The 23083-nt window shown below is 58.8% G+C and overlaps 2 protein-coding genes across 7 annotated transcripts; one reads left to right on the forward strand and one right to left on the reverse strand.

Moving 5' to 3' along the window:
• Nucleotides 1–622: 622 nt before the first annotated feature.
• Nucleotides 623–15133, forward strand: ZNF414 (zinc finger protein 414). 5 transcript variants are annotated; one of them, XR_012577204.1, is made up of 10 exons: nucleotides 623–780; nucleotides 5707–5837; nucleotides 6414–6515; nucleotides 6594–6701; nucleotides 6874–6979; nucleotides 9005–9483; nucleotides 9823–9873; nucleotides 10314–10469; nucleotides 11454–12473; nucleotides 12508–15133. XR_012577204.1 is itself a non-coding variant. In XM_074528546.1 (9 exons), the coding sequence occupies exons 2-9, from the start codon at nucleotides 5768–5770 to the stop codon at nucleotides 11528–11530; spliced, it is 1149 nt and encodes a 382-aa protein (XP_074384647.1). In that variant the 5' UTR covers nucleotides 623–780; nucleotides 5707–5767; the 3' UTR covers nucleotides 11531–15133. The 5 variants fall into 5 exon arrangements, 2 of the variants coding, with proteins under 2 accessions (XP_074384647.1, XP_074384648.1); XR_012577205.1 differs by having other exon boundaries at nucleotides 11454–12456; XR_012577203.1 differs by having other exon boundaries at nucleotides 11454–12439; nucleotides 12474–15133.
• LOC102075152 (acidic leucine-rich nuclear phosphoprotein 32 family member B) lies at nucleotides 14196–23083 on the reverse strand. Of its 2 annotated transcripts, none has more exons than XM_074528549.1 (7): nucleotides 22895–23083; nucleotides 20029–20178; nucleotides 19479–19601; nucleotides 18365–18563; nucleotides 18028–18149; nucleotides 17660–17714; nucleotides 14196–15951 (listed from the first exon to the last, which is right to left on the reverse strand). In XM_074528549.1, the coding sequence occupies exons 1-7, from the start codon at nucleotides 22946–22948 to the stop codon at nucleotides 15863–15865; spliced, it is 792 nt and encodes a 263-aa protein (XP_074384650.1). In that variant the 5' UTR covers nucleotides 22949–23083; the 3' UTR covers nucleotides 14196–15862. The 2 variants fall into 2 exon arrangements, with proteins under 2 accessions (XP_074384650.1, XP_074384649.1); XM_074528548.1 differs by having other exon boundaries at nucleotides 18028–18146; nucleotides 22895–23077.

Here is a 23083-nt window from a genome sequence, read left to right on the forward strand (position 1 = left end):
CTCCCAAAATGCCAGGGTGCTCCCAAAAATCCGGGGTGTTCCCAGGAGCTCAGGGTGCTCAGAGGGCCCTGGGATCCTCCAAAACCCTTGGGTGCTCCAAAAGCTTCAGGAACTGCTGATGCCTTCCCCTCTCTGGGATGGTTGTAGACCCCTGGATGCTCCAAAACCCCAGGATGCCTCAAAAACCCCGGGATGCTCAAAAAAACCCCGGGATGCTCCAAAAATCTCTGGGATGCTCCAAAACCATCAGGATCCTCCAAAACCCAGGGATGCTCCAAAACCCGGGGATGCTCCAAAAACCCGGGGATGTTCTAAAACCTCCAGGATGCTCCAAACCCTCCTGGATACTCCAAAACCCCAGGATGCTCCAACACTCCTGAGATGCTCCAAAATCCCCAGGATGCTCCAAAATCCCCAGGATCCTCCAAAACCCTGGGGTGCTCCAAAACCCCCGGAATGCTCCAAAACTCCGAGATGCTCCAACACCCCCGGGGTGCTCCAAAACCGCCGGGATGCTGGAGCTGCCCGCAGCCGCTGGGATGCGGGGTGCGGAGAATCTCCCGGGAAAAGCAGCCGGGGGAAGGGGGGGAACGGGGCGGGGCGGAGCCGGGTCCCCCCCCCGAGGCCCCCGCCCGCCCTTCCGCACGTTCCTTCCTCCCCCCCGTCATCATCCTCCTCCTCCTCCCCCCGCTCTCGCGACAGCTCCGCACAGAAAATGGCCCCGCGGCCGCCCCGCCGCTGATGCGCGACCCGGGCGGCGCCGGCCCCGCCGCAGCCCCGGTACGGCCGGGAGGGACCGGGGGAGGACCGGGATCGGGGAATGGACCGGCAGCGGGGATGGACCAGCACAGGGGGTGCGGGGACAGCGGGAGCTTTACCGGCACCGGGGGGGTGTACCGGCACCGGGGGTGTACCGCTCTCGGGGTTGTACCGGTATCGGGGATGTACCGGCACCGCGACCGTATTGGCACCGGGGGTGTACCGGTATCGGGGGTGTACCGGCACCGGGGATGTACCGGTATCGAGGCTGTACCCGTATCGAGGCTGTACCGGTACCGGGGAGGTACCAGTATCGGGGCTGTACCGGTATCGAGGATATACCGGCACCGGGACCGTACCGGTATCGGGGATACCCCGGCACCGGGAAGGGAGCACTGGCACCGGGGGATGTACCGGGCCAGGGGTGTGCTGGCACCAGGGCCGTAGCGGTACCGGGGCTGTACCGGTACCAAAGGATGGACCGGCACCGGGGCTGGAGCTGCACTGGGGACAGCAGCGGTACCGGAGCGGGGCCCGGGGTACCGGAGCTTTGCAGGAGCCCCGGGGCTGCTGCCCGTGGCGGCTCCGGGTCACGGTGCCGCTGCCCGTGGGATGGTGGCCCTGGGGGTCACTTTCCCCTGGACTGTAGCCATGGGTGTGTGGTCCCTGGGGGGTTACCAGCCCCAAAACCAGCAGCCATGGGGGTTACCCTGGGGTTACCACTTTTGGAGCTGACAGGGAGCCGCTGGCCCTGGGTCCTGACAGGTGCGTGGCCTGTGGGAACAGCAGGACTCTCTCACATCCCGGGATGCACCTGCCGGGACCTGCCCGTGCTCCCTCCATCCTCCCACAGCTCCTGGAGCCACTCTGTGGCTGTCAGAGCCCGGGCTCCTTGCCTTGGTGCTTGCCTGGTGCTGGGCTCAGCTTTGTCCAGCTCAGGGAGGGAGCTCCAACATCCCCAGGTGGCTCCTGAAGGCAAAGTGGGGTTTTTCCCATGGGCAGGTAAAGATGGGCACCGAGGAATGTGGGGAGATGTCAGCAGGGCTTGGAGCGATCTGGGGGACAGTGGGGACCCTCCTTTGGAGGGAAGAGAGGCCTGGGCTGAGCTGCCCCATGGATGTGACACCAAGGCCAGCACAGGGCTCAGCATTCACCCCTCTGGATGCCCACCCGGGTTTGGGATGGGCTCCTCAGGCTCTGCAGGCAGATCCTGAGTTGGAAAGCAGGGAACCCCCCCAGAGAGGGGTGGCACCCCGACCCATGCCCAGATTGGGGCACCCACCTTGCCTTAGACACCTGGAGCATCCCCCCCGTCACCCCAGCTCTGTGAGGGCTCCCCGCGGTATCTGAGGAGAACCCTCGGGGTGTGTTTTAGCCGGGGCTGGTGGCACTGGCAGGAGCGGAGCCGCTGCTCCTGCTCTCCGAACGCTGCCTCCCCCGGCGCTCGCCGGCTGCGCGATCACATGAGCCCCTTGTTCCGAGCCTTTGTCTCATCCCCTGCGCCGAGAGCCGCGTTTGGGGGCAGCCTCCTCATCCTCGGGCCTCAGAGATGCGCAAATCCGATTATTTGTCCCATTTATCCTCGCGGGGTGGGATGAGCAAAGCCTCGGGGTATGGATAAAGCCCCCGGGTGGTTTGAGGGGGATGAGCTGTGTTAATTATTCACTGAATCAGCAGCACAGCCTGCTCGGGGTGATGGGCAGCTGCAAACATCCTGCCCACCCTCACGGCTGGCTGCCCCTGGAAGGGTTTTGGGGTCCCTGTTCACCCCACGGGGGTTGGGATGAGGGAGCTTTGTGCCAGCAGCTCTTTGGGGTGGCAGGAAATAATAATAATAATAATAATAATAATAATAATAATAATAATAATAATAATAATAATGGGGATAATGACAGTGACTGTGGTGGCTCCAGGATTGGGGTTCCAGGGCAGGTTTGCACTGGTGGTCACGTCTTGGGGGGAGCCATATTTTGGGGGGGGTCCTATCTCTGGGAGAATTGTGTCATCAGGGGGTGACATCTCTTGGGGCAATCACACCTCTGGGGCAGTCACGTTTTTGGGTCAGTCATGTTTTTGGGACAGTCACATCTCTGGGGCAGTCACATCTTTGGGGTAGTCACGTTTCTGGTCAGTCAGTCACATTTCTGGGGGCAGTGACATCCCTGGGGCAGTGACATCTCTGGGACTGTCGTGGTTTTGGGTCAGTCACATCTCTGGGTCAGTCATATTTTTGGTCAGTCACATTTTTGGTCAGTCACATCTTTGGGTCAGTCACATTTTTGGTCAGTCACATTTTTGGTCAGTCACATCTCTGGGTCAGTCACATCTTTGGGTCAGTCACATTTTTGGTCAGTCACATTTTTGGTCAGTCACATCTCTGGGTCAGTCACATCTCTGGGTCAGTCACATTTTTGGTCAGTCAGATTTTTGGTCAGTCACATCTCTGGGTCAGTCACATTTTTGGTCAGTCACATCTTTGGGTCAGTCACATTTTTGGTCAGTCACATTTTTGGTCAGTCACATCTCTGGGTCAGTCACATTTTTGGGTCATTCACATCTCTGGTGACCACAGGAGGTCACTGGGGATGGGGGCAGTGGCAGCTCAGCAGCTCCTGGGCCAGGGTGTCACACTCAGGGCTGCAGAACAGACAGTCCTGGAGGAGGGGGGTGTTGGCCAGCATCCCATGGGAGGTGACAAATGACAGCAGGATGATCCAGGTGCCACCTGCTCTCCAAAAACCTGGCTGGGCACAGGGTGATGCCACAGTGCTGCCATCATGTCCTCTGCCATGTCACCTGTGGGGAACCTTGGGGCCACAGGCCAAGTGTCCATCCTGCCTGCCCTCACACAATCTGCTCAAGAGGTTTCCCAGCTTCTCCAGTGGAAAAAAAAATCAGCTTACAAGGCATCACTGGGATGCTGCAACAGGGAATGCCACTCTCCATGTGGCATCTGTGATCCCAGAGGGACAGGACAGAGGTTCCAACACCCCGAGGCACTGCTGGCTTTGACCCTGGGGCTCCAGGAGCTCCTGTCCCTGCTGCAGTGCTGGTGGGGAAGAATTTCCTGATTCCTTGGGGAAACTTCCCTGTGCTGCCCCTGAGCTCTCAGTGCCATGGCCCTGCTCCCTTTGGGCTCACCTGGAACCTGTTGGCCCCAGGGCTCTGCCAGGGGTGCTGAGCTCAGGCTGGGCCAGCCAGCTTTGATCCAGAGGGGCATTTCCAGCAGGGCAGCAGGAATTTTGCTTCACTGCAAAGGGCAGTGAATTTTGCTTCCAGCAGGGCAGCAGGAATTTTGCTTCACTGCACTCTCCAGCACCAATGGTTCCAGCTCTGACACTTCAGGTTTGGGCACCAAACTGTGGCAGTGCCACAGGGACATTGCCCAGGCAGGCACAGCCCTGCCTCAACATTTTCAGCATTGCCTCCCCCCAAAAAGAAGATTCCCAAGATCCTTTTTCCCACCAAACCTGATAAACAAAGCTCCATCAAATATGCCAGGAGCTTTCTGTGTTTACCCCATGTCCTGCAGGAATGGAGGATGGAGATGGATCATCCCCTCCATCCAAAGCTGAATTTCCCCTCCTGGGCCATGAGCAGCCCCAGCCCTGCCCCAGATTCCCTTTTCCATGGCCAACCCCCCTCCATGGCTGGCTGATTCCATCCCGAGGCTGCTGAGCTGAGAAAACAACAACAAAAAAAGGCCCCACAACCCCCAGACAAAGCCAGGAGGCCGGGGGCAGCCACAGGAATAATCCCACATGGATTTTTCCCCCCTCCCTGATTTATTTCCTGCTGGGCTGTGATCCCAGTGTGCTGGGTGCTGCAGGAACAGCTGCTGAGCCAGGCTGAGCCCCTCTGGGCCAGACCCCCAGAGTCAAAGCTGGGAAATGCCTCTGGAGCAGATGTTAATGGGAAGGATGGGGTGCCCCAGCCTGCAGAGCTGATCCCCAGGGAGATCTCCCAAGGAGTTACTGAGCTCCTGGGGAAGCATCTGCCAGTGCTCATTTCACAGCCCCAGCACTGATATTATTGCTATTATTGTCATTATTATCAATATCAGCATTATTATAAGTATTTTTACCCTTTTATCCTTTTTATTTTATCCTTTTGTCTGTATTTTCATCATTGCTTATTATTTATTAGCATTATTATTGCCATTCTTATCACCATTTTCTCTCTCACTCCAACATAAGACACTACAGAGAAATCTCCCAGACTGAGGGGGTTTTCCACATGATTTTCACTGGGAATTCCAGTTTGGCTCATCCATGTGGGACCTTCATGCCACGCCAGTGTAATTTTGGGCAAGAACCATCCCCAAATGCCCATCACCAACTCCCAGTCACTCAGTGGGACCTGCTGCTCCTCCTGGCTTGGAAAATCCTTTGGGATTTTGAGGGGAGCACCCAGTGAGCCCCCAAGCCCTGGGAGCAGGAGCAGCTCCAGCAATCCCTGTGCCTTGGAGGGATCCCCTTGGAGCAATTCCCCAGTTCCTCCAATTCCTGGGGAAGAATTCCCCCAGTTTGGGGGGAATTTTGGCTGCAGTTGCTGTGGGCTGGACACGAGCAGGATCCTGCTGATGCCTGGGGGGGATGTCTGGGGGCTTTGGGGACCACGCTGGGGTGGGAGAGGCAGGAAGGGACAGTGACAGCTCTGGGATCAGCTCCGGGTGGGAGGGTCGATCCCACAACCACAGAGCACTGAGGAGGAGGAGGGAAAAGAAGAGGAGGAGAAGGAGAAGGAGAAGGAGAAGGAGAAGGAGAAGGAGAAGGAGAAGGAGAAGGAGAAGGAGAAGGAGAAGGAGAAGGAGAAGGAGAAGGAGAAGGAGAAGGAGAAGGAGAAGGAGAAGGAGAGGAGGAGGAGGAGGAGAAGGAGAGGAGGAGGAGGAGGAGGGAGTCACTGGCCCCGGGCTGGGCTCTGACCTCCCTCCTGCTGCCGGTGCAGCCCCGCCGGGAGGAGCCGCCCTGTCCCTGTCCCTGTCCCTGTGCCCAGCTCTGGCCAGGCCATGAAGACGGAGAAGGACGAGCCCGTGGCCACCTTCTCCCTGCGGGGGAAATTCGGCACGGAGGGGGCAGGTGAGTGCCCTCAGGGCGGGCAGGAGCAGGGAAACCTTTGTTCCTGTGGCTGGGAGGTCCCTTTGGGTGAACCCCACCATGGGGATGTGCCCAGGTGTGCCAGGGCGTGCCTGGGTGCGCAGGTGGCATCACCCAGTGTGTTCCAGCCACCGTCAGGCTTCACCTGCACCAGCACAGCTCCTTCCTGTCCTCACATTCTGAGGTGCTCCGTCTCTCCAGCCAGACCCCCGGCCCCATTTGCCTGTCCTGAGGGATGGGGAGGGCACAGGGGTGGTTTGGCAGAGCTGAGGGATGGAGAGGGCAGAGAGGGATGGGGAGGGCAGAGGGACAGGGAGGGCAGAGAGGGATGGCTTGGCAGAGCTCAGGGATGTAGAGGGCAGAGCTCTGGTTTGGCAGAGCCAAAGTATGAGGAGGGCAGAGCTCCGGTTTGCCAGGGCCTAGGGATGGGGAGGGCAGAGCTCCGGTTTGCCAGGGCCTAGGGATGGGGAGGGCAGAGCTCTGGTTTGGCAGGGCAGAGGGATGGGGAGGGCAGAGCTCTGGTTTGCCAGGTCTGAGCCTCACCGCCTCTCCCCGCAGGCTGCAGTGACCCAGCCCTGCCCGGTGCCCCGATGGCAGGGGCGGGCAGCGGAGGGACCCCGGCCCCGGAGCTGCGGCCGCTGAAGCGCAGACCTGTCCCAGGTGAGGCCAGCCCCGCCCCGGGGAGGGGACAGCGACAGCCGGGGCAGGGGCGAGGCTGACGGATCTGTGTCCTTGCAGGGAAACACTACCAGTGCTCCAGCTACGGCTGCAAACTGGCCTTCCCCAGCATGCAGGAGCTGATGGACCACCTGAAGGTCCACTACAGACCCACGCAGTCCCTCGAGGGTAAGGGCAGGACACACCACAGGTGCTTTTTTGGGCTGGGAGGGGGCAGAGCAGGGCTCAGAGCGAGGCAGGGCTGGTGGTGGGAGATGGGAGTGGGGAGGTGCTGCAGCCTGTCTGACCAGGCTGCCCCCCCTGGGCTGGTGCTGAATCTCTCTCCAAATTCCTGTCTCAGGCAAAACCTTCCAGTGCCCCACCCTGGGCTGCAGCGAGACCTTCCCCAGCATGCAGGACCTGATGGCTCACATGAAGGTGCACTACAAACCCAACCGCTACTTCAAGTGAGTCCTGCTGCTCCCTGTCCCCTCCTGTCCCCTCTGGGGACACCTGGCCAGCAGAGCTGATCCCCAGGGAGATCTCCTGAGGAGCTATTGAGCTCTTGGGGAAGCATCACCCAGTGCTCACTTCACAGCCCCAGCACTGATATTATTGTTGTTATTATTGTCATTATTATCAATATCATCATTATCACCAAGGAGTTACTGAGCTCCTGGGGAAGCATCACCCAGTGCTCACTTCACAGCCCCAGCACTGATACTATTCTTGTTATTATAGTCATTATTATCAATTTCATCATTATCACCATTATTATAAATATTTTTACCCTTTTATCCTTTTGTCCATATTTTCATCATTGCTTATTATTTATTAGCATTATTATCACCATTTTTTCTCTCACTCCAACATAAGGCACTACAGAGAAATCTCCCAGACTGAGGGGGTTTTCCACATGATTTTCACTGGGAATTCCAGTTTGGCTCATCCATGTGGGAGCCTCTTGCTGAGCCAATGTAATTTTGGGCAAGAACCATCCCCATATGCCCATCACCAACTCCCAGTCACTCAGTAGGACCTGCTGCTCCTCCTGGCTTGGAAAACCTTTCAGGGATTTTACGGGGAGCTCCCAATGAGCCCCCCAGCCCTGGGAGCAGGAGCAGTTCCAGCAATCTCTGATTTGGCTGTGCCTTGGAAGGGATGCCCTTGGAGGATCCTTGGAGGAATTCCCCAGTTCCTCCAATTCCTGGGGAGGAATTGCCCCATGTTTGGGGGAAATTTTGGCTGCAGTTCCTGTGGGCTGGAGGATCCTGAGGGGAACGTTTGGGGGCTTTGGGGACCACGCTGGGGTGGGAGAGGCAGGAAGGGACAGTGACAGCTCTGGGATTGGCCTTGGGCTTATCCACGTGGGACCCTCATGCTGAGCTGTGGTGGCGTTCACAGGGGTCCCAGGATGAGGGAAGAGATGAGAATGTTGACTCCATGTTTCAGAAGGCTTGATTTATTATTTTATGATATCTATTATATTAAAACTATACTAAAAGAATAGAAGAAAGGATTTTATCAGAAGGCTAGCAAGGAACAGAAAGGGAATGATAACAAAGGCTTGTGACTGACTGAGACAGTCTGGACATTAATTATTAATTATTAGTAGTATTTGATTATTAATTATTAATAATTATTAATCTAATTAATGATTGGCCATTAATTAGAAACAACCACATGAGACCAATCACAGATGCACCTGTTGCATTCCACAGCAGCAGATAATCAATGTTTACATTTTGTTCCTGAGGCCTCTGAACTTCTCAGGAGAAAAAAACACGTCTGTGACATAAGCCAATGTCATTTTGTGCAAGAACCATCCCCACATGCCCATCATTGATTCCCAGTCACTCTCATGACTCTTTTTGACCCCAGGTGTGAGAACTGCCTGCTGCGCTTCCACACGCACCGCTCGCTCTTCAAGCACCTGCGCACCTGCTCAGTGTCACATGTCTGTGACACAGAGCCAATGTCATTTTGTTCTCATTTTGTTCATGAACCATCCCCACGTGCCCATCATCCCCTCCTGGTCCCTCTTTCAGTGTCACAGACATGTCATTTTGTTCAAGAACCATCCCCACATGCCCGTCATTGATTCCCAGTCACTCTCATGACTCTTTTTGACCCCAGGTGTGAGAACTGCCTGCTGCGCTTCCGCACGTACTGCTCGCTCTTCAAGCACCTCCACATCTGCTCGGTGTCACAGATATGTGACACCAAACCAATGTCATTTTGTTCAAGAACCATCCCCACATGCCCATTATCCCCTCCTGGTCCCTCTCATGGCTCTTTCCTCACCCAAGGTGTGAGAACTGTGTGCTGTGCTTCTGCATGCACCGCTCGCTCTTCAAGCACCTGCACATCTGCTTGGTGTCACATGTCTGTGACACAGAGCCGATGTCATTTTGTTCTCATTTTGTTCGAGAATCATCCCCACATGCCCGTCATCGATTCCCAGTCGCTCTCATGACTCTTTTTGACCCCAGGTGTGAGAACTGCCTGCTGCGCTTCCGCACGCACCGCTCGCTCTTCAAGCACCTGCACGTCTGCTCGGACAGCGCCAGCGGCCCCGCGCCGCCGCCCCGGCCCATCCTGCCCTCCTCTACCTCCAGCCCGGACAAGGAGCCGCCGGCCAAGCCCCCCGAGGCGCTGCCCAAGCCCCCGGAGAAGGAAGCGCCGGCAGCGGGCGCGGACTCAGCCCCGGCGGCGCTGCCCGGCTCGCTGGAGCCGCTGCTCCCGGGGGCCCCGCACCCCTTCCCGCTGCTGGAGCCCGCCCTGTTCGGGCCCTCGTCCTTGAGTCGCTTCTCGGCGCCAGCCCCGTCCTCGGTGCCGGGGCCGTTCCTGCCCTACGTGCCCCCCTCGCCCTACGGGCTGGCGCAGCCCCCGGCTCAGCACCGCCTGCGGCCCTTCCTGCCGGGCCACGGCCCCCCCAGCGTCTCCAACGCCGTCTGGAAGAAAAGCCAAGGTGAGAGCGCGGAGCCGTGCGGGACAAAGATTCTTCTGCTCCCGCCTTGACCAGCAGCAGCAGCAGCTCCCCGAGCAGGACCCGAGGATCTGATCCCCTCCGGCCCGGCCATACCCATACCCCCAAAAAAATCCCCATCCCGTCCGTGCCACCCCCTGTGTGATGTTCCATTGGGCAGAAGCACCGAAAAACGCCTCTAAATTCTCCTCCAAATTGTCCCAACCAGCCCTGCTGCTCCCCGGCGTGCTGGGGGGGCCGGGCCAGGGCTGCCCTCCCACGAGTCCCCCCCAAGGGAGGGGAAGACCTAATGCTTGTCTCGGGCCTCGATTCCCTCCGCAGGTGTGAGTGTCAGCCCACTCCTCCCATGCTTTGGCTCAGGAGTGACTCCAGGTTAGTTTGGCACCTGCTGGGTGGGGGCTGCTTTCTGTCACTGGGGGGTTTGGGGGGCGGCGGGGGGGGCGCAGGGGACGGGAGATGCCCCAGGGGCACTGCGGTGCTGCCCGGAGGGCACAGGGGGAGGGCGGGCTCCCTCCTTTTTGGAGAGGGGATGCGGCCCAGGTGGGCTCCGAGGCAGGGGGGTTATGGCTGCACCCCCCCAACCCCCCCAAAACCCCCCAGCCTGGCCCCGAGGGCAGAAGCAGCAGGAGGAGGAGCAGCAGCAGCAGCTTCAGTGCCCCCAGCACCCCCAGTGACCACAGTGCCCCCAGTGCCCTGCCCAGCCAGGCCCCCCGCTCCCACACTCGGGGTTCTTCCCTTGGGAAGGGCTCCAGCCCCCGCAGCCCCGCGGCTCCGGGCGATGCCTGTGCTTCCCTGCCCGCCCGTCCTTGCAGGGCACTCCTCCGCCGGCCGCATCGTCTGGGAGCACACGCGGGGCCGCTACAGCTGCACGCAGTGCCCCTTCTCCACCGCCTCCCGCGACGAGATGACCCTGCACACCGAGGACCACCGCAAGAACCCCCCGCCCGGGCGCCTGGAGGCGGACATGGGTACGGGATGCCCCCAGGGGTGGCAGGGATCAGGCACGGGATGCCCCCGGGGGTGGCAGGGATCAGGCACGGGATGCCCCCGGGGGTGACAGCGGTCCACAGGGATCCGCAGGGATAAGGAACGGGATGCTCTCTCTCTGGCCTGGCACAGCCTGGCCGAGTTCCAGTCCCTGCTTCCCAAACCTGCAGCAGTGCCCTGGAGGGGTCTGTGTGCCCACCCTGTGCCCCCGGCCTCTGTGATACCCCTAGGGGTGTCTGTGCCCTTCCACTGCCCCCAGCCCCTCAATGCCCCTGGGGCTGTGCCCCTCAATGCCCCTGGGGCTGTGTGTGCCCTCCCAGTGTCCCCCAACCCCTGTGATGCCCCTGGGGGTGCCTGTGTGCCCGCCCAGTGCCCTACCTGTGCCCTCCCTGTACCCCCCAATCCCTGCAATGTCCTTGGGGGTGTCTGTGTGCCATTCCAGTGCCCTCCCTGTACCCCCCAACACCTCCTGTGCCCTGTAGGGTCCATGTGCTTGCCCACTCTGTATCCCCAACGCCTGCAATGCCCCTAGGGGTGTCTGTGTGCCCTCCCTGTATCCCCCAGCCCCTCTAATACCCCTGGGGGTCTCTGTGTGCCCCCCAACCCCTGCAATGTCCTTGGGGGTCTCTCTGTGTCCTCCCAGTGCCTCCAGTCCCTGTGATGCCCCTAGGGGTGTCTGTGTGCCCTCCCTGTACCCCCCAGCCCTTGTGATGCCCCTGGGGGTGTCTGTGTGCCCTCTCTGTGCCCCCCAGCCCCTCTAATACCCCTGGGGGTCTCTGTGTGCCCCCCAGCCCCTGCAATGCCCCTGGGGGTGTCTGTGTGCCCTCCCAGTGGCCCCCAACCCCTGCGATGCCCCTGGGGGTGTCTGTGTGCTCCCTCAGTGCCCCCCAGCCCCTGTGATGCCCCCGGGGGTTTTTGTGCCCCCTCCGCACGAGGTGCTGACATTCTGTTCCCTGTCCCTGCAGATTTCGGGGTGGGGCTGGCGCCGTTCCACGCCAAGCTGCCGCCGGAGATGGAGAACTCGCTGTACTCGCAGCTCTGATGGCTCCCGAGGGACTCCCGCAGCTCCCCTGAGCGGGCACGGGCACGGCACAGCCCCGAGCTGGCACAGGGGCAGCACAGGGGTTGATGTTTCCCCTGGAATTTCCTCTCCCTTTCCTTTGTGTTTTCGGGAGCTCTCCAGCAGCCGGAGCCGCCGTTCCTCCCTCCATGGAAGGTTTTGTTGCTTCAGCCCCGAGGGCTCTGCGGGAGCCCGGTAGGTTCTCAGGAGTTATAGTGGACTGCTCTGGAACGAGATCTCGGAAAAATAAATGGGAATTGTACAGGAGTGGCAGCCGGGAGAGGCTCTGTCAGTCCCATGGGGCGGGGGGAGCGGGGCTGGCACCGAGAACCCCCAAAAACCAAAGGAGGGGGACATGGGGACACAGGGGTGTGATGCTGTGACACTGTGCTCTGCCAGGGACTGGCTTGGGGAAGGAGAAAGGGGAGGGTTTGGGAAAGGAAAATGTTTGGGAAGGGGAAGGTCTGAGGAGAGGGAAAGGGAAGAGTTTGGGAAAGGGGGAAAGGAAAAATTTGGGAAGGGAAAAGGGGAGAGTTTGGGAAAGGGGAAAGAGTTTGGGAAGGGAGAAAGAGAAGAGTAGGAAAGGAGAAAGGGAAGAGTTTGGGAAAGGGAAAGGGAAGAATTTGGAAAAGGGAAGTGTTTGGGAAAGGGGAAAGGGGGAAGTGAAGAGTTTGGAAAGGGGGAAGGAGAAAGGGAAGAGCTCAGGAAGGGGGAAGGGAAGAGTTTGGAAAAGGGGAAAGAGTTTGGGGAAGGGGAAAGGGAAAAGAGTTTGGGAAGGGGGGAAGAGTTTGAAAAAGGGGAAAGAGGAGAGTTTAGGAAAGGGGAAAGGGAAGTATTTGTGAAGGGGAAAGGGAAGAGTTTGGGAAAGGGGAGAGTTTAGGAAAGGGGAAGGTCTGAGGAAGAGGAAGGTCTGAGGAAGAGGAAGGTCTGAGGAAGGGGAATGTCTGAGGAAGGGGAAGGGCCGCTCCGTGCTGCCCCTGCCCCCTGCCAGCCCATCCCAGGGCACATAGAGCTGCAGCCTGTGCCAGCCGCACCCCAACACCCAGAGCAGGGTGGGACCCCAGCCCTGGGCAGCTCCCGTGCCTGTGCCAGCCGTGCCACAGGCAGAGGGCACAGAATGGCACAGCAGGGATGGCACAGCAGGAATGGCCCAGAAGGAATGGCACAGCAGGGATGGCACAGCAGGGATGGCACAGCAGGAACGGCACAGCAGAGCCCCTGGGAGGGGCACAGCCCAGGTGCCAGCCTGGGGGGCTGCACCCCCCGTGGGAGCAGCCTGGGGCTCCCCAGCCCCGCTCTGCCCGGCCCAGCCCAGCGGGGTGAAAAGTTTGCAGCAAACTGGTTTGAGGGGAGGCGTGCTGCGACCTGCCGGGCCCGCGGCAGCCCCGGCTGGGATGGGAGCGAGGGAAGAGCCGGCAGCCCCTGCTCTGCTCTGCTGCCAGCGCTGGGAGGGGCCACGAACACCGGGAGAGGGCTCGGAAAGGCTCAGTGGCCACCTGGGCCAGGTGGGCATCCCGGGGTGGGCATCCCTTCCTCCAGCTGCTGCCATCCCTTCCTTCCTCCTCCTGCTGCCATCCATCCCCTCCTCCTGCTGCCATCCCTTCTTCCTCCTCCTGCTGCCATCCATCCCCTCCTCCTGCTGCCATTCCTTTCTTCTTCCTGCCATCCCTTCCTCCATTCCTTTCTTCCTCCTCCTGCCATCCTTTCCTTCTGCTGCCATCCCTTCCTTTCTCCTGCCACTCTTTTCTTCCTCCTGCTGCCATCCTTTCCTCCTGCTGTCATCCCTTCATCCTCCTCCCGCCATCCCTTCCTCCCATCCCTTCCTTCCTCCTGCTGTCATCCATCCCTCCCTCCTGCCATCCCTTCCTCCTGCTGCCATCCCCCACAGTGTGAGCAGCACCCCGGGGCTCTCTCCTGCAGCCCCCCCACTTTGCTGGCACCGTGCCCTCCCCAGCTCATCCCAGTCCCCTCAGGCCCTGATGGACACCCTGGAGTGTCCCTGAGCTGCTCAGACCTGGCACAGTGACAGCTCATCAGAGCCATGGGGTCACAGAGCACCCCAAAGGGACCCCCAGGTCCCAGAGAGGGGCTGGGGGCACAGCTCAGCCCCCTTGCCCAGCTGACACCAGTGATTGCCCTGCTCCTCCAGGGCAGTGCCACCCCAAAGGCAGGAGGGAGACCCCTCCCAAGCTGTTCCTGCCCCTGGATCCAGCTCTGACCCCCCCAAAGGCAGGACAGACCCTTCCCATGCTGATCCTGCCCCTGGGTCTGGCTCTGACCGACCCCAAAGGCAGGACGGAGACCCCTCCCAAGCTGTTCCTGCCCCTGGGTCTGACTCTGAACCCCCAAGGGCAGGAGGGAGACCCTTCCCAAGCTGTCCCTGACCTGGGTCTGACTCTGCCCCCACCCCAATGACAGGACAGACCCTTGCCAAGCTGTTCCTGTCCCTGGATCTGACTCTGACCCCTCAAAGGGCAGCACTGGCCCAGGGGGTGCTGCAGAGCCCACAGCAGAGCCCCCCTCTGTCCCTGCCAGCCCAACCCAGCCCTGCTCCCAGCACAAACCCAAACCTGCCCCAGAGCTCCCACTCCGAGCATTCCTGGCTGGTCCCAAGGCAGAGGCAGCCAAGACAAGCTCCATAGCAATGGATTTTTAAAAACTGAAGTCTTTTATTAAAGTTTTATCCAAATTTTGTAACAAAAGATACAAAAGGGCTGGAGATCCTTATTTCTGGGACTAGTCTGACCAATCAAAACCTGACAGTTACTAGGCTAATATAAAATCCATACAATCTGCTAAAAATGCAGGGAAAAAAAAATTAGAACTGCTGCTCTGACTTTTTTTTTTCTTTCTTTTTTTTTAAATTCCTTAAAACATTTATAAGTTACTCAGTTTGCATTTTACAGGATTAGTTCTTGTCCGAATGGTCATAGCGACTGTACAATGCGAGAGACACCAGCGAAGCGAGGCAGGGAGGGGGATGTGATGCTGAACACACCCCCAGGAGGGGAGGGGAGGGCTGGAGGCTCACCCCGGGGGCACACGGAGCCCCCAGTGGGGATGCCACAAAGTGCCAGTGCTTGTCTGCACCCCCGGGCTGTCCCTCTGTCTGTCCCTCCCTCCCTTCTCCCCCAGGGATGCGCTGGTTGGACACCTCTGGGATGGCAGGGAAGGTGGCAATGGGGTTGGGAATGCTGCATGAACCTGCCTGGCTCCCCCAAATCCTCCCTCCAGCCACCAAGGGGTGCCACACGAAGCTGGAGCTCTGTTCCCTGCTAGGAACACAGGAGGAGGAGGAGGAGGATGGCCAGGCCAGGCTGGCACCAGGGGCCCGTGCAGAGGTGGCACTGGCTGGCAGAAGGACCCTGAGAATTTCCAGGCTAACACGGTCTGCAGGAGCATCGATCACAGTGATGGTGGCGGCTGCACAGGGCAGTGCAGTGTGAAATGAGGGCTGGAGCAGCAGTACCCCCTCACCTGCATTCCCTATCCCTTCCCAAAGCTGCTGCAGGGCTCCCACAGCACACACACAGCCACAGGAACCCCCCTCACCTTGGGGACAGCCCAAGGGATGGTTCTGGAGTGGCCAGTGGGAAAAATGTTCCAGTTTATAAAATAAAATAGGAAAGCAAGTGCAGGGTTACTGCAAGGTGCATCGCAGAGGTACCAGGTCATGCAAGCAGCCCCTCCCTCCCTCCCCCAAAACCCCAGGCACCCCCATCCCCAGCACTAAAGCATCTTCAAGCATGTCCAGAGATCACATCACCATGATTTCAGATCTGAGACACCCTCAGGATCCTTGGGAGTCCACGCAGATGAACCAGATTTTGCACCCGAGGTGGCTCCAAAAGCGTCTTCAGAGCCCTGGGCTGAGGGCACGAGGGTGGCCAAGGCCTTCTGTGCTGGCAGGGTGACAGCTGGAGCTCTGGGTCCAGTGTGGCACAGCTCATTTGGGACACACAGATACCCTAAGGAGGAGATTTTTTTTTCCTCTTTTTTTTTGATTTTTTTGGCTTTTTTTTTTTTTTGCCTTTTTTTTGCCTTTTTTTTTTTTAAGCTGCTGCACAAACCACCGAACGGAGAAAAGCCTTTGGTCATGAGATAGTTGTGAGAAAAAAAGTGAGCCTTGTATGGAAGATTCCCCTGAATGCCTACAGTATTCTAAATCTTAAAAAAATATATTGTGGACGCTGCAGCCATTACAAAGGGGGAGGAGGAGGAGTGGGAGACAGGGATTTACAGTCTCACACAGACACAACGGGGAGGTTAAGACAAGCACAGTCAGAGTCTGTAAAACTGATTGGCTCGCTGGGATCAGTCATCCTCATCTTCCTCTTCGTCCTCTGCATCTTCCTCTCCTTCATCCTCTAGACTTCGTTTTCTCTTCTGCCCACACGGGTGGTCTGCAAAGAGAGGGGGGATTCACTCTCCAGCCCAGCCCAGGGACGGCAGCTGAGCTGGCAGGGGACACACTGGCACAGATCCACAGGACAGACTGGCACATTTGGGACCAGATCCACTGCACAGACTGGCACCATTTGGGGGCAGATCTATGGCACAGACTGGCACATTTGGGGGCAGATCCACGGGACAGACTGGCACCATTTGCCAGCAGATCCAATGGATAGACGGGCACATTTGGGACCAGATCCATGGCACAGACTGGCACCATTTGGGAACAGATCCATGGCACAGACTGGCACATTTGGGAGCAGATTCACTGGACAGACTGGCACCATTTGGGAGCAGATCCACTGGATAGACTGGCACCATTTGGGACCAGATCCACTGGATAGACTGGCACCATTTGGGACCAGATCCATGGCACAGAATGGCACATTTGGGACCAGATCCATGGCACAGACTGGCACATTTGGGGGCAGATCCACGGGACACACTGGCACCATTTGCCAGCAGATCCAATGGATAGACGGGCACATTTGGGACCAGATCCACTGGACAGACTGGCACCATTTGGGAGCAGAACCACTGGACAGACTGGCATCATTTGGGACCAGATCCATGGCACAGATTGGCACCATTTGGGGGCAGATCCACCCTGCCCTGCCACTCCTGCAAAAGCCTGACTGGGCTGACAGGAGACACCAACAACTTTCTCTGCCCTCCAAGTATTCTGTACAACAGCTGAAAATGGGATTTTTTTTTTTGTTGAGCACCCTCAAAATCACAGCATCTGCAGAAATCAGGCACTCCTGAGCAAGCTCAGGGACTGCTGAGGCCTCAAATCCTGGGGCAGTTTTGGGGTCCTCACTCCAAGAAGGACATTGAGAGGCTGGAGCATGTCCAGAGAAGGGAATGGAGATGAGGAAGAGGAGCATCAGGAGAGGCTGAGGGAGCTGGGAAGGGGCTCAGCCTGGAGCAAAGGAGGCTCAGGGGGGACCTTGTGGCTCTGCACAGCTCCTGACAGGAGGGGACAGCCAGTCTTGTTCCAGGTAACAAGTGACAGGGTGAGAGGAAATGGCCTCAAGTTGCACCAAGTGAGGTTTAAATGGGATATTAGGAAAAATTCCTTCAAGGAGAAAGAGGTCAGGCATTGGCACAGGCTGCCCAGGCAGTGGTGGAATCACCATCCCTGGAACTGCTCAAAAAAATGTGGATGTGGCACTTGGAGACAGGGGTCAGAGCTGAACATGGTGGTGCTGGACTCAGTATTAGAGGGATTTCCCAACCTTAACAATTCAAGATCACTTGAATTCACACCAGCCATGATATTCTGCCAACTTTCATCTGGGTGTTTGTTTGTACAGCCAGAGGAGCCTGGCCCCAAGCTCAGATCTGAGAGGGGAATTGGCCCCCAGGAGATTGCTCAGCCCCTCCTGGGACAGAAGCTCTGCTCCTGCACAGCCCATCAGTTCCCAGAACTGCTTTTCTGAGCAGCTGACCTCTCACATTTCCCAGAATTACCCAGCATGGCTGGAATTTCATCCCTTCCCTCCCTGTGTGACCCTGGCTGATGACACTGCTCAGCACCAGCTCGGGCAGAAAAGCTGCAGCAACAACAGCACTGAGGCTGAGGAAGCTCCAAAAACACCAAATATTTGACTGCTGAGGGAACTCTGCAAGAAATTGAATTGTCAGGACTCAACTCACCCTCCTCAGCTTCGTCTTCTTCATCCTCCTCACCATCCTCCTCCTCATCTTCCTCCTGGAGTGAAAACAAGAGGGTTTGTAGCAGGAACCACGATTTAACCCCAGTCCTGCTCCTCTCTGAAGCCTGAGGGTGGCAGGAGAAGCTCTGGATCTCCAAGAGCTCCTCATATGCCATGGATGGAGCTGCGTGGATCCATCACTCAGAGCCATGGAAGTGCCAGGCCAAGGCTGAACTGGAAACTCTCTGCAGTTTGTGACCCTCAGCAGCCCAGAGTGGATGGCAAAGCCCCCAGATCTGCCCCAGAGAGGCTCCTGTGACACCCAGGTCACCACACAAGGGACACACGTGTGACTGCTGACAGCCTCACCTCATCATCTACTCCATCCTCGTCCTCTTCACCTTCCAGATCATCATCTTCATCTTCCTCGTCATCAATGACTTCTTCATCCAAATCGTCTTCCTCCTCATCGTCCTCCTCTTCCTCACCTTCTAACAAACAGGGGGAGGGAGGGAAGTGCCCCATTTCCCAAACCCAGGCACCCCTCACCCCTCAGTGCCACCCAGGAGTGGGGTGGAGGAGGAAGAAGGGGTGAGGGACCCCCACATCCCCTCCTCCAGTGCCAACCCCATAGGTGGAACCCACCCTAAAGTGCAAAAGGGGTCGTTACCAAGCAGAAAAACCAGGAGAAGAAAAAACCCCTCACCTTCCCCATTCTCATAATCATCTTCCAGTGCATCCCCATCTGCTTCAGGGTCTGAGTCAGGGGCTTCCTGCTCGTCAGCATCAAATCCATCCAGGTAGGTGAGCTGGGGCAGGAGGGCGAAGACGCTCTCGCGGTAGTTGATGAGCATCGTCACCTCACAGTTGAACAGGTCCAGACTGTGGAGGTTTGGCAACTTTTTCTGCAAAAATCAATTGGTTAAGGTTGTTTACAGAGCTGTCTGAAGATGAGAAAGGCAAGGCAGGGTGGTGGGGGCACTGCCCAGGTCCAGCACAGATGGTTCTGCCCCAAATGCTCCTCGGATGGAGAGGAGTCACTGCTCCTCTCATTGTGGACACAAGAAATTTCTCTCCAGCTCCTCTGTCCTGGCTTCCCTTTCTGGAACAAACTCTCTGTGTAACTGCACATCTTTCTTGCTTCTGAGCAGGCCCAGCAAGCTCAGGAGCAGCTGAGCTGGACTCATCCTGCTCAAGAGATCAGGCAGAGCTCAGGGAGAGCTGCAGCCCTGGCACAGCCCAGCTCAGGCCACCACAGTGGGCACCACGCCAAGGAAAGCAGGAGCAAAACAACCCCAAATTCCTTCTGGAGGGAATGGATGGGCAAAACAGCCAGTGAGACACATGCCCTGTGTCAGACCTGTCCCTCTCAGCATTGCTGGAGCAGCTCAGGTGGAGCCTCAGAGGCTTTTCCAGCCTCGCTGTGGGAATGGGAGCCTGCAGTGCTGGCACAGCAGAACCTTCAGGCTGATGGGACAGATGCCCTCAGTGCTGCCCAGTTCCCTCATGCCATGACACCCCAGGTGCCACCTACCTCCAACTGCCTCCGACCCTCTCCCGGTCCCTTCTCAGCTGGGCACTGAGCATCCACAGTTTTACTCATCCAGCCCCATTTCACGCTTCTTTTAGCAACTGGCTGCTGCTTTTCCAGACTGAGGAGCCATTAATTACTGGCCCAGCCTCAAACTGGGATCAAATCTGTTCCCATGAGAACCACGAAGTGCTGTTGGAACAGTTACCAAGACGTTGGATTCCTGCTGCACAGACCCAATCCCCAAAGGAAAATTCATCCCTGGCATTCCAGCACAGCCTCCACTCACCAAGGGCTCCAGGGTATTGATGTCTTTGATCTTGTTGCCACTTAGGTTCAAGTGTGTCAGGTTGGGAGTTTTCTCTGCTAGAACTTCAAGGCCACCAGAAATCCTATTATCACTCAGCTCCAGCTGAAGGGAGGGAATATCACATGGTCACCAAGTGTTTCAGCTCGTGACACAGGGAAGGAAATTGCACTGAGAACTGCAATGAGCACCTAAATTTCAGCTCAAAGAGCAGCAGGTCAAGTTTGCCCTTAAAAACTCTTTTTTGCAGGGACACAGCATTACTAGCCACCCCCACGCAAATAAATGCTCCAAAATCCAAAATATTTATGGTGCCATGAAGCTTCTGACAGCAGCACAAGAGAATAAAAGCAAGACAGGAAGAGCATTAAACACCTGAAGAGCTCAGGAGGGTTTTGCTGCATGTTAAAACCAACCCCTCTCACTTGCTCAGCACGCAAGGAGCAAAATTCAAGATATTTTCTGGCAAATACAGAAAGGGGGCAGCACAAGGCCAAGGGCTGCTGGGGATGGCAGCAGAGTCCTGACTCACCTTGCGGAGCTTGTTGAGTTTGGGGAGGTTGGACACGGACAGCAGGTTGATGTTGATCATGCTGAGGAACTCCAGGTTCTCAAAGTCTGAGGAGAGGCCGACCACCTTGCCATCCTCTGAGCGACAGTTGTCCAGGACCAGCTCCTTCACCTGCACAGGGACACCCAGAGCTGTCACCACCGTCCCCCCGGCCTCGAGGTGACACCACCAACACACCCAGAGCACAAGAGCACAGAGCTCTGGGCCTCCAGTTCCTCCTCATTTAAATTTAGAACCTCAAAACCAAGTAACTTTTGGTGACAGTCCCTCACTGTGGTTGGAGTTTCACCCTCTAAGCACCAACACACTGCTGCTGTCCCCACCAAGCCCCCACATCCAGGGGTTTGGAACCACGAGGTCACATCCCAAAGCTCCCTGCACATCAATAAAGCTTTCAGAGTCAGCTGCAGGCTCTGCTAACGAGGGGCCAAACCAGGTCAGCTGGGTTTGTCACCTCCCACCGGGGTGCCAGGAAACCTGTCCCCACAGGAGTGACCGCCCTGGGACAGTGACAGTGAGGTGACACAGGTGCCTGGGCAGGGCTCAGCACATGAGCTCAGCCTCAGGCTGGTGACACAAGACCACTGATGGCACCAAACATCGTGCCCAGCATGGATTCCACATCCAGGAACCTCCAGGAATTCAGCACATGAAGGAATCAACCCCCCAGTGCCACCAGGACCACCAAGCACCAGCACACAACTGTCCTGGAGGGAAACACCCCTGTCCAGACACAGCCCCAGCTCTCACAAACCACTCCCAAAACCTGCTTTCACCCCACACATTCTTGACAGCAAGATGCAAAAATGAGCCTTGGCCAGAAGGCTCGTGGCGCTCTCCAAATCCCTCCTTCGCAGCACTCCCATCTTCCTCTCCTGCTCACACCAGCCAGCTCCCAAAATCATTTTAAACATTCTGGGGCTGGGGCCATCTCTGCCACCTGCACAGCACAAGCTCACAATGAATTATCACCCCAAACTCCTCACAGTGGCATCGCTGCTTGGGGGTTTGAGGTGAGGCTCTCAGAAGTTTTGGAGCAGAGTTTGTTTTGCTCCCCAGCATGTCAGAAAGCTGATGTGCTCCAGCCAAAGTGGGATTGTCACCGTGGTGGGGGTAAAGGTGGCAAAGGGCAGGTCTGGGTGGCTGCTGCTGGGAGGTGTGGACACAGAGGTGAGCCTGAACTCCAGCAGGTTATCATGGAATGGTTTGCGCTGGAGGGGACATCAAAGCCCATCCACAGCCATGGTAGGGACACCTTCCACTGTCCCAGGCTGCTCCAAGCCCTGTCCAGGGATTGGGCGCTGCCAGGGATCCAGGGGCAGCCACAACAAAGCCCAACCCAGCCAAGCCCAGCTTTACTCCAGGCCGGGCCCTTCTGATGTCCCGGGACATGCAGGGACAGCCAGCCCTGACCCCGCTGGCTCTGCAGCTCCTGCCGTCCCTCCCTGGGCACCAGGCTCGCAGCTCCTCCTGCCCAGCCGCTCTGCTCTGCAAATCCCCCGGCCCTGCACGGAGCCGCTCTAATCCCCACCCAAAGCCCCGCTCGCCGCCCGTTCCCCCCCGTGCTCGGTGCCACGGCCCCGCAGCTGCCACGACAACACCGAGTGTCCCCGGGGCCAGGGAGGGACCGGCACGGCCCGGCGGGGCGGACCGGGAAAAGGGGAGAGACGGGGAAAATGGGAGAGCCGGGGGAAGGGGACGGGGAGAACCGGGGAAAATGGGAGAGCCGGGGGAAAGGGGAGATCCAGGGAATGCGGAGATCCGGGGAAAAGGGGAGATCCAGGGAACAGGGGATGGGGAGATCCACGGAAAAGGGGAACGGGAAGATCCAGGGAAAAGAGAGCGGGGAGATCCGGGGAATAGGGAACGGGGAGATCCAGGGGAGAGAGCCGGCGAGAAGGGGAGATCCATGGAAAGGGGAACGGGGGAAACCGGGGAATAGGGAACCGGGAGATGCAGGAAAAAGGAGAGATCCAGGGGAAAGGGGAACGGGGAGATCCGGGGGAAAGAGAGATCTAGGAAAAAGAGAGATCCAGGGAAAGGGGAACGGGGACATCCAGGGAAAAGGGAGAGGGGAGATCCGGGGAAAAGGGGAGAACAGGGATCGTGGAGACCCGGGGAAAAAGAGCGGGGAGATCCAGTGAAAAGTGAGGGGGGAGACCGAGGGGAAAAAAGAGATCAGGGGAGACCCGGGAAAAGGAAGATCCGGGAAGGGGCGGCCGGAGGAGAGGACCCGGGGATGAGGCGGCCCCGGGGCGGGTGAGGAGCGCTGGGCCCGGCCCTGCGGCCGCCAGCGGAGGGGAACAGGCGGCCCCGGCGGCACCCAAAGGTTCATCCCCGCAGCCCCCGAGCCCTTCCCGGCCGGAGGAGCCCGCGGGAGCCGCTCCGGGCCCGGCGGGGCCCCGCTAACATGGCCGAGCCGCCATGGCCGCGCGGGGCCGCCCCGTTCCCCGGGCCCGCTGGCTGCGGCGCGGCGAGGCCTGACCCGGCCCGGCCCGGCCCGCTGCCAGCCCCGCTGCTCCCCGCTGCCCCCTCCGCGGGCCGGGCCGGGCCCCGCCGCCGCCACCGCCGCCTCAGCGCGGCCCCGGTGCGGGCGGGCCCCGCCGCGCACGTGCGCGCCGCCATGCCGGGGCTGCGGGCCGGGCGGGAGCGCTCCCGCCACAACCGCCCCGTGCCCACCCCGCCAAACCCGCCCGGTCCCCGCCGTGCAGGACCCCCGCGGGCCGCTCCGCTACCGCCAAACCTCCCCCCGCCCGCCCGCCCGCCCGCCCGCCGCCACTCCTCATCCCGCCCGCAGCACGTGCCGCCCCGCGCTCCCCCGCCGCACCTCGCTCGGCTTCTTGTTGCGCAGCTCCAGCGTCAAGCGCTTCTCCATCTCCATGCTCCCGCCGCTCCGCTCCGCCCGAGCCCGAGCCGCGCTTGCGCTCCCGGTGCCGCCGCTCCCGGTGCCGCCGCCGTTCCCGGCCCCGCCGCGCTCGCGCTCCCGCCCCCGCCCGCGCGCGCCGCCGCCGCCCGG

This window comes from Zonotrichia albicollis, chromosome 29 (genome assembly GCF_047830755.1).
Source record: "Zonotrichia albicollis isolate bZonAlb1 chromosome 29, bZonAlb1.hap1, whole genome shotgun sequence".
NCBI lineage: Eukaryota > Metazoa > Chordata > Aves > Passeriformes > Passerellidae > Zonotrichia > Zonotrichia albicollis.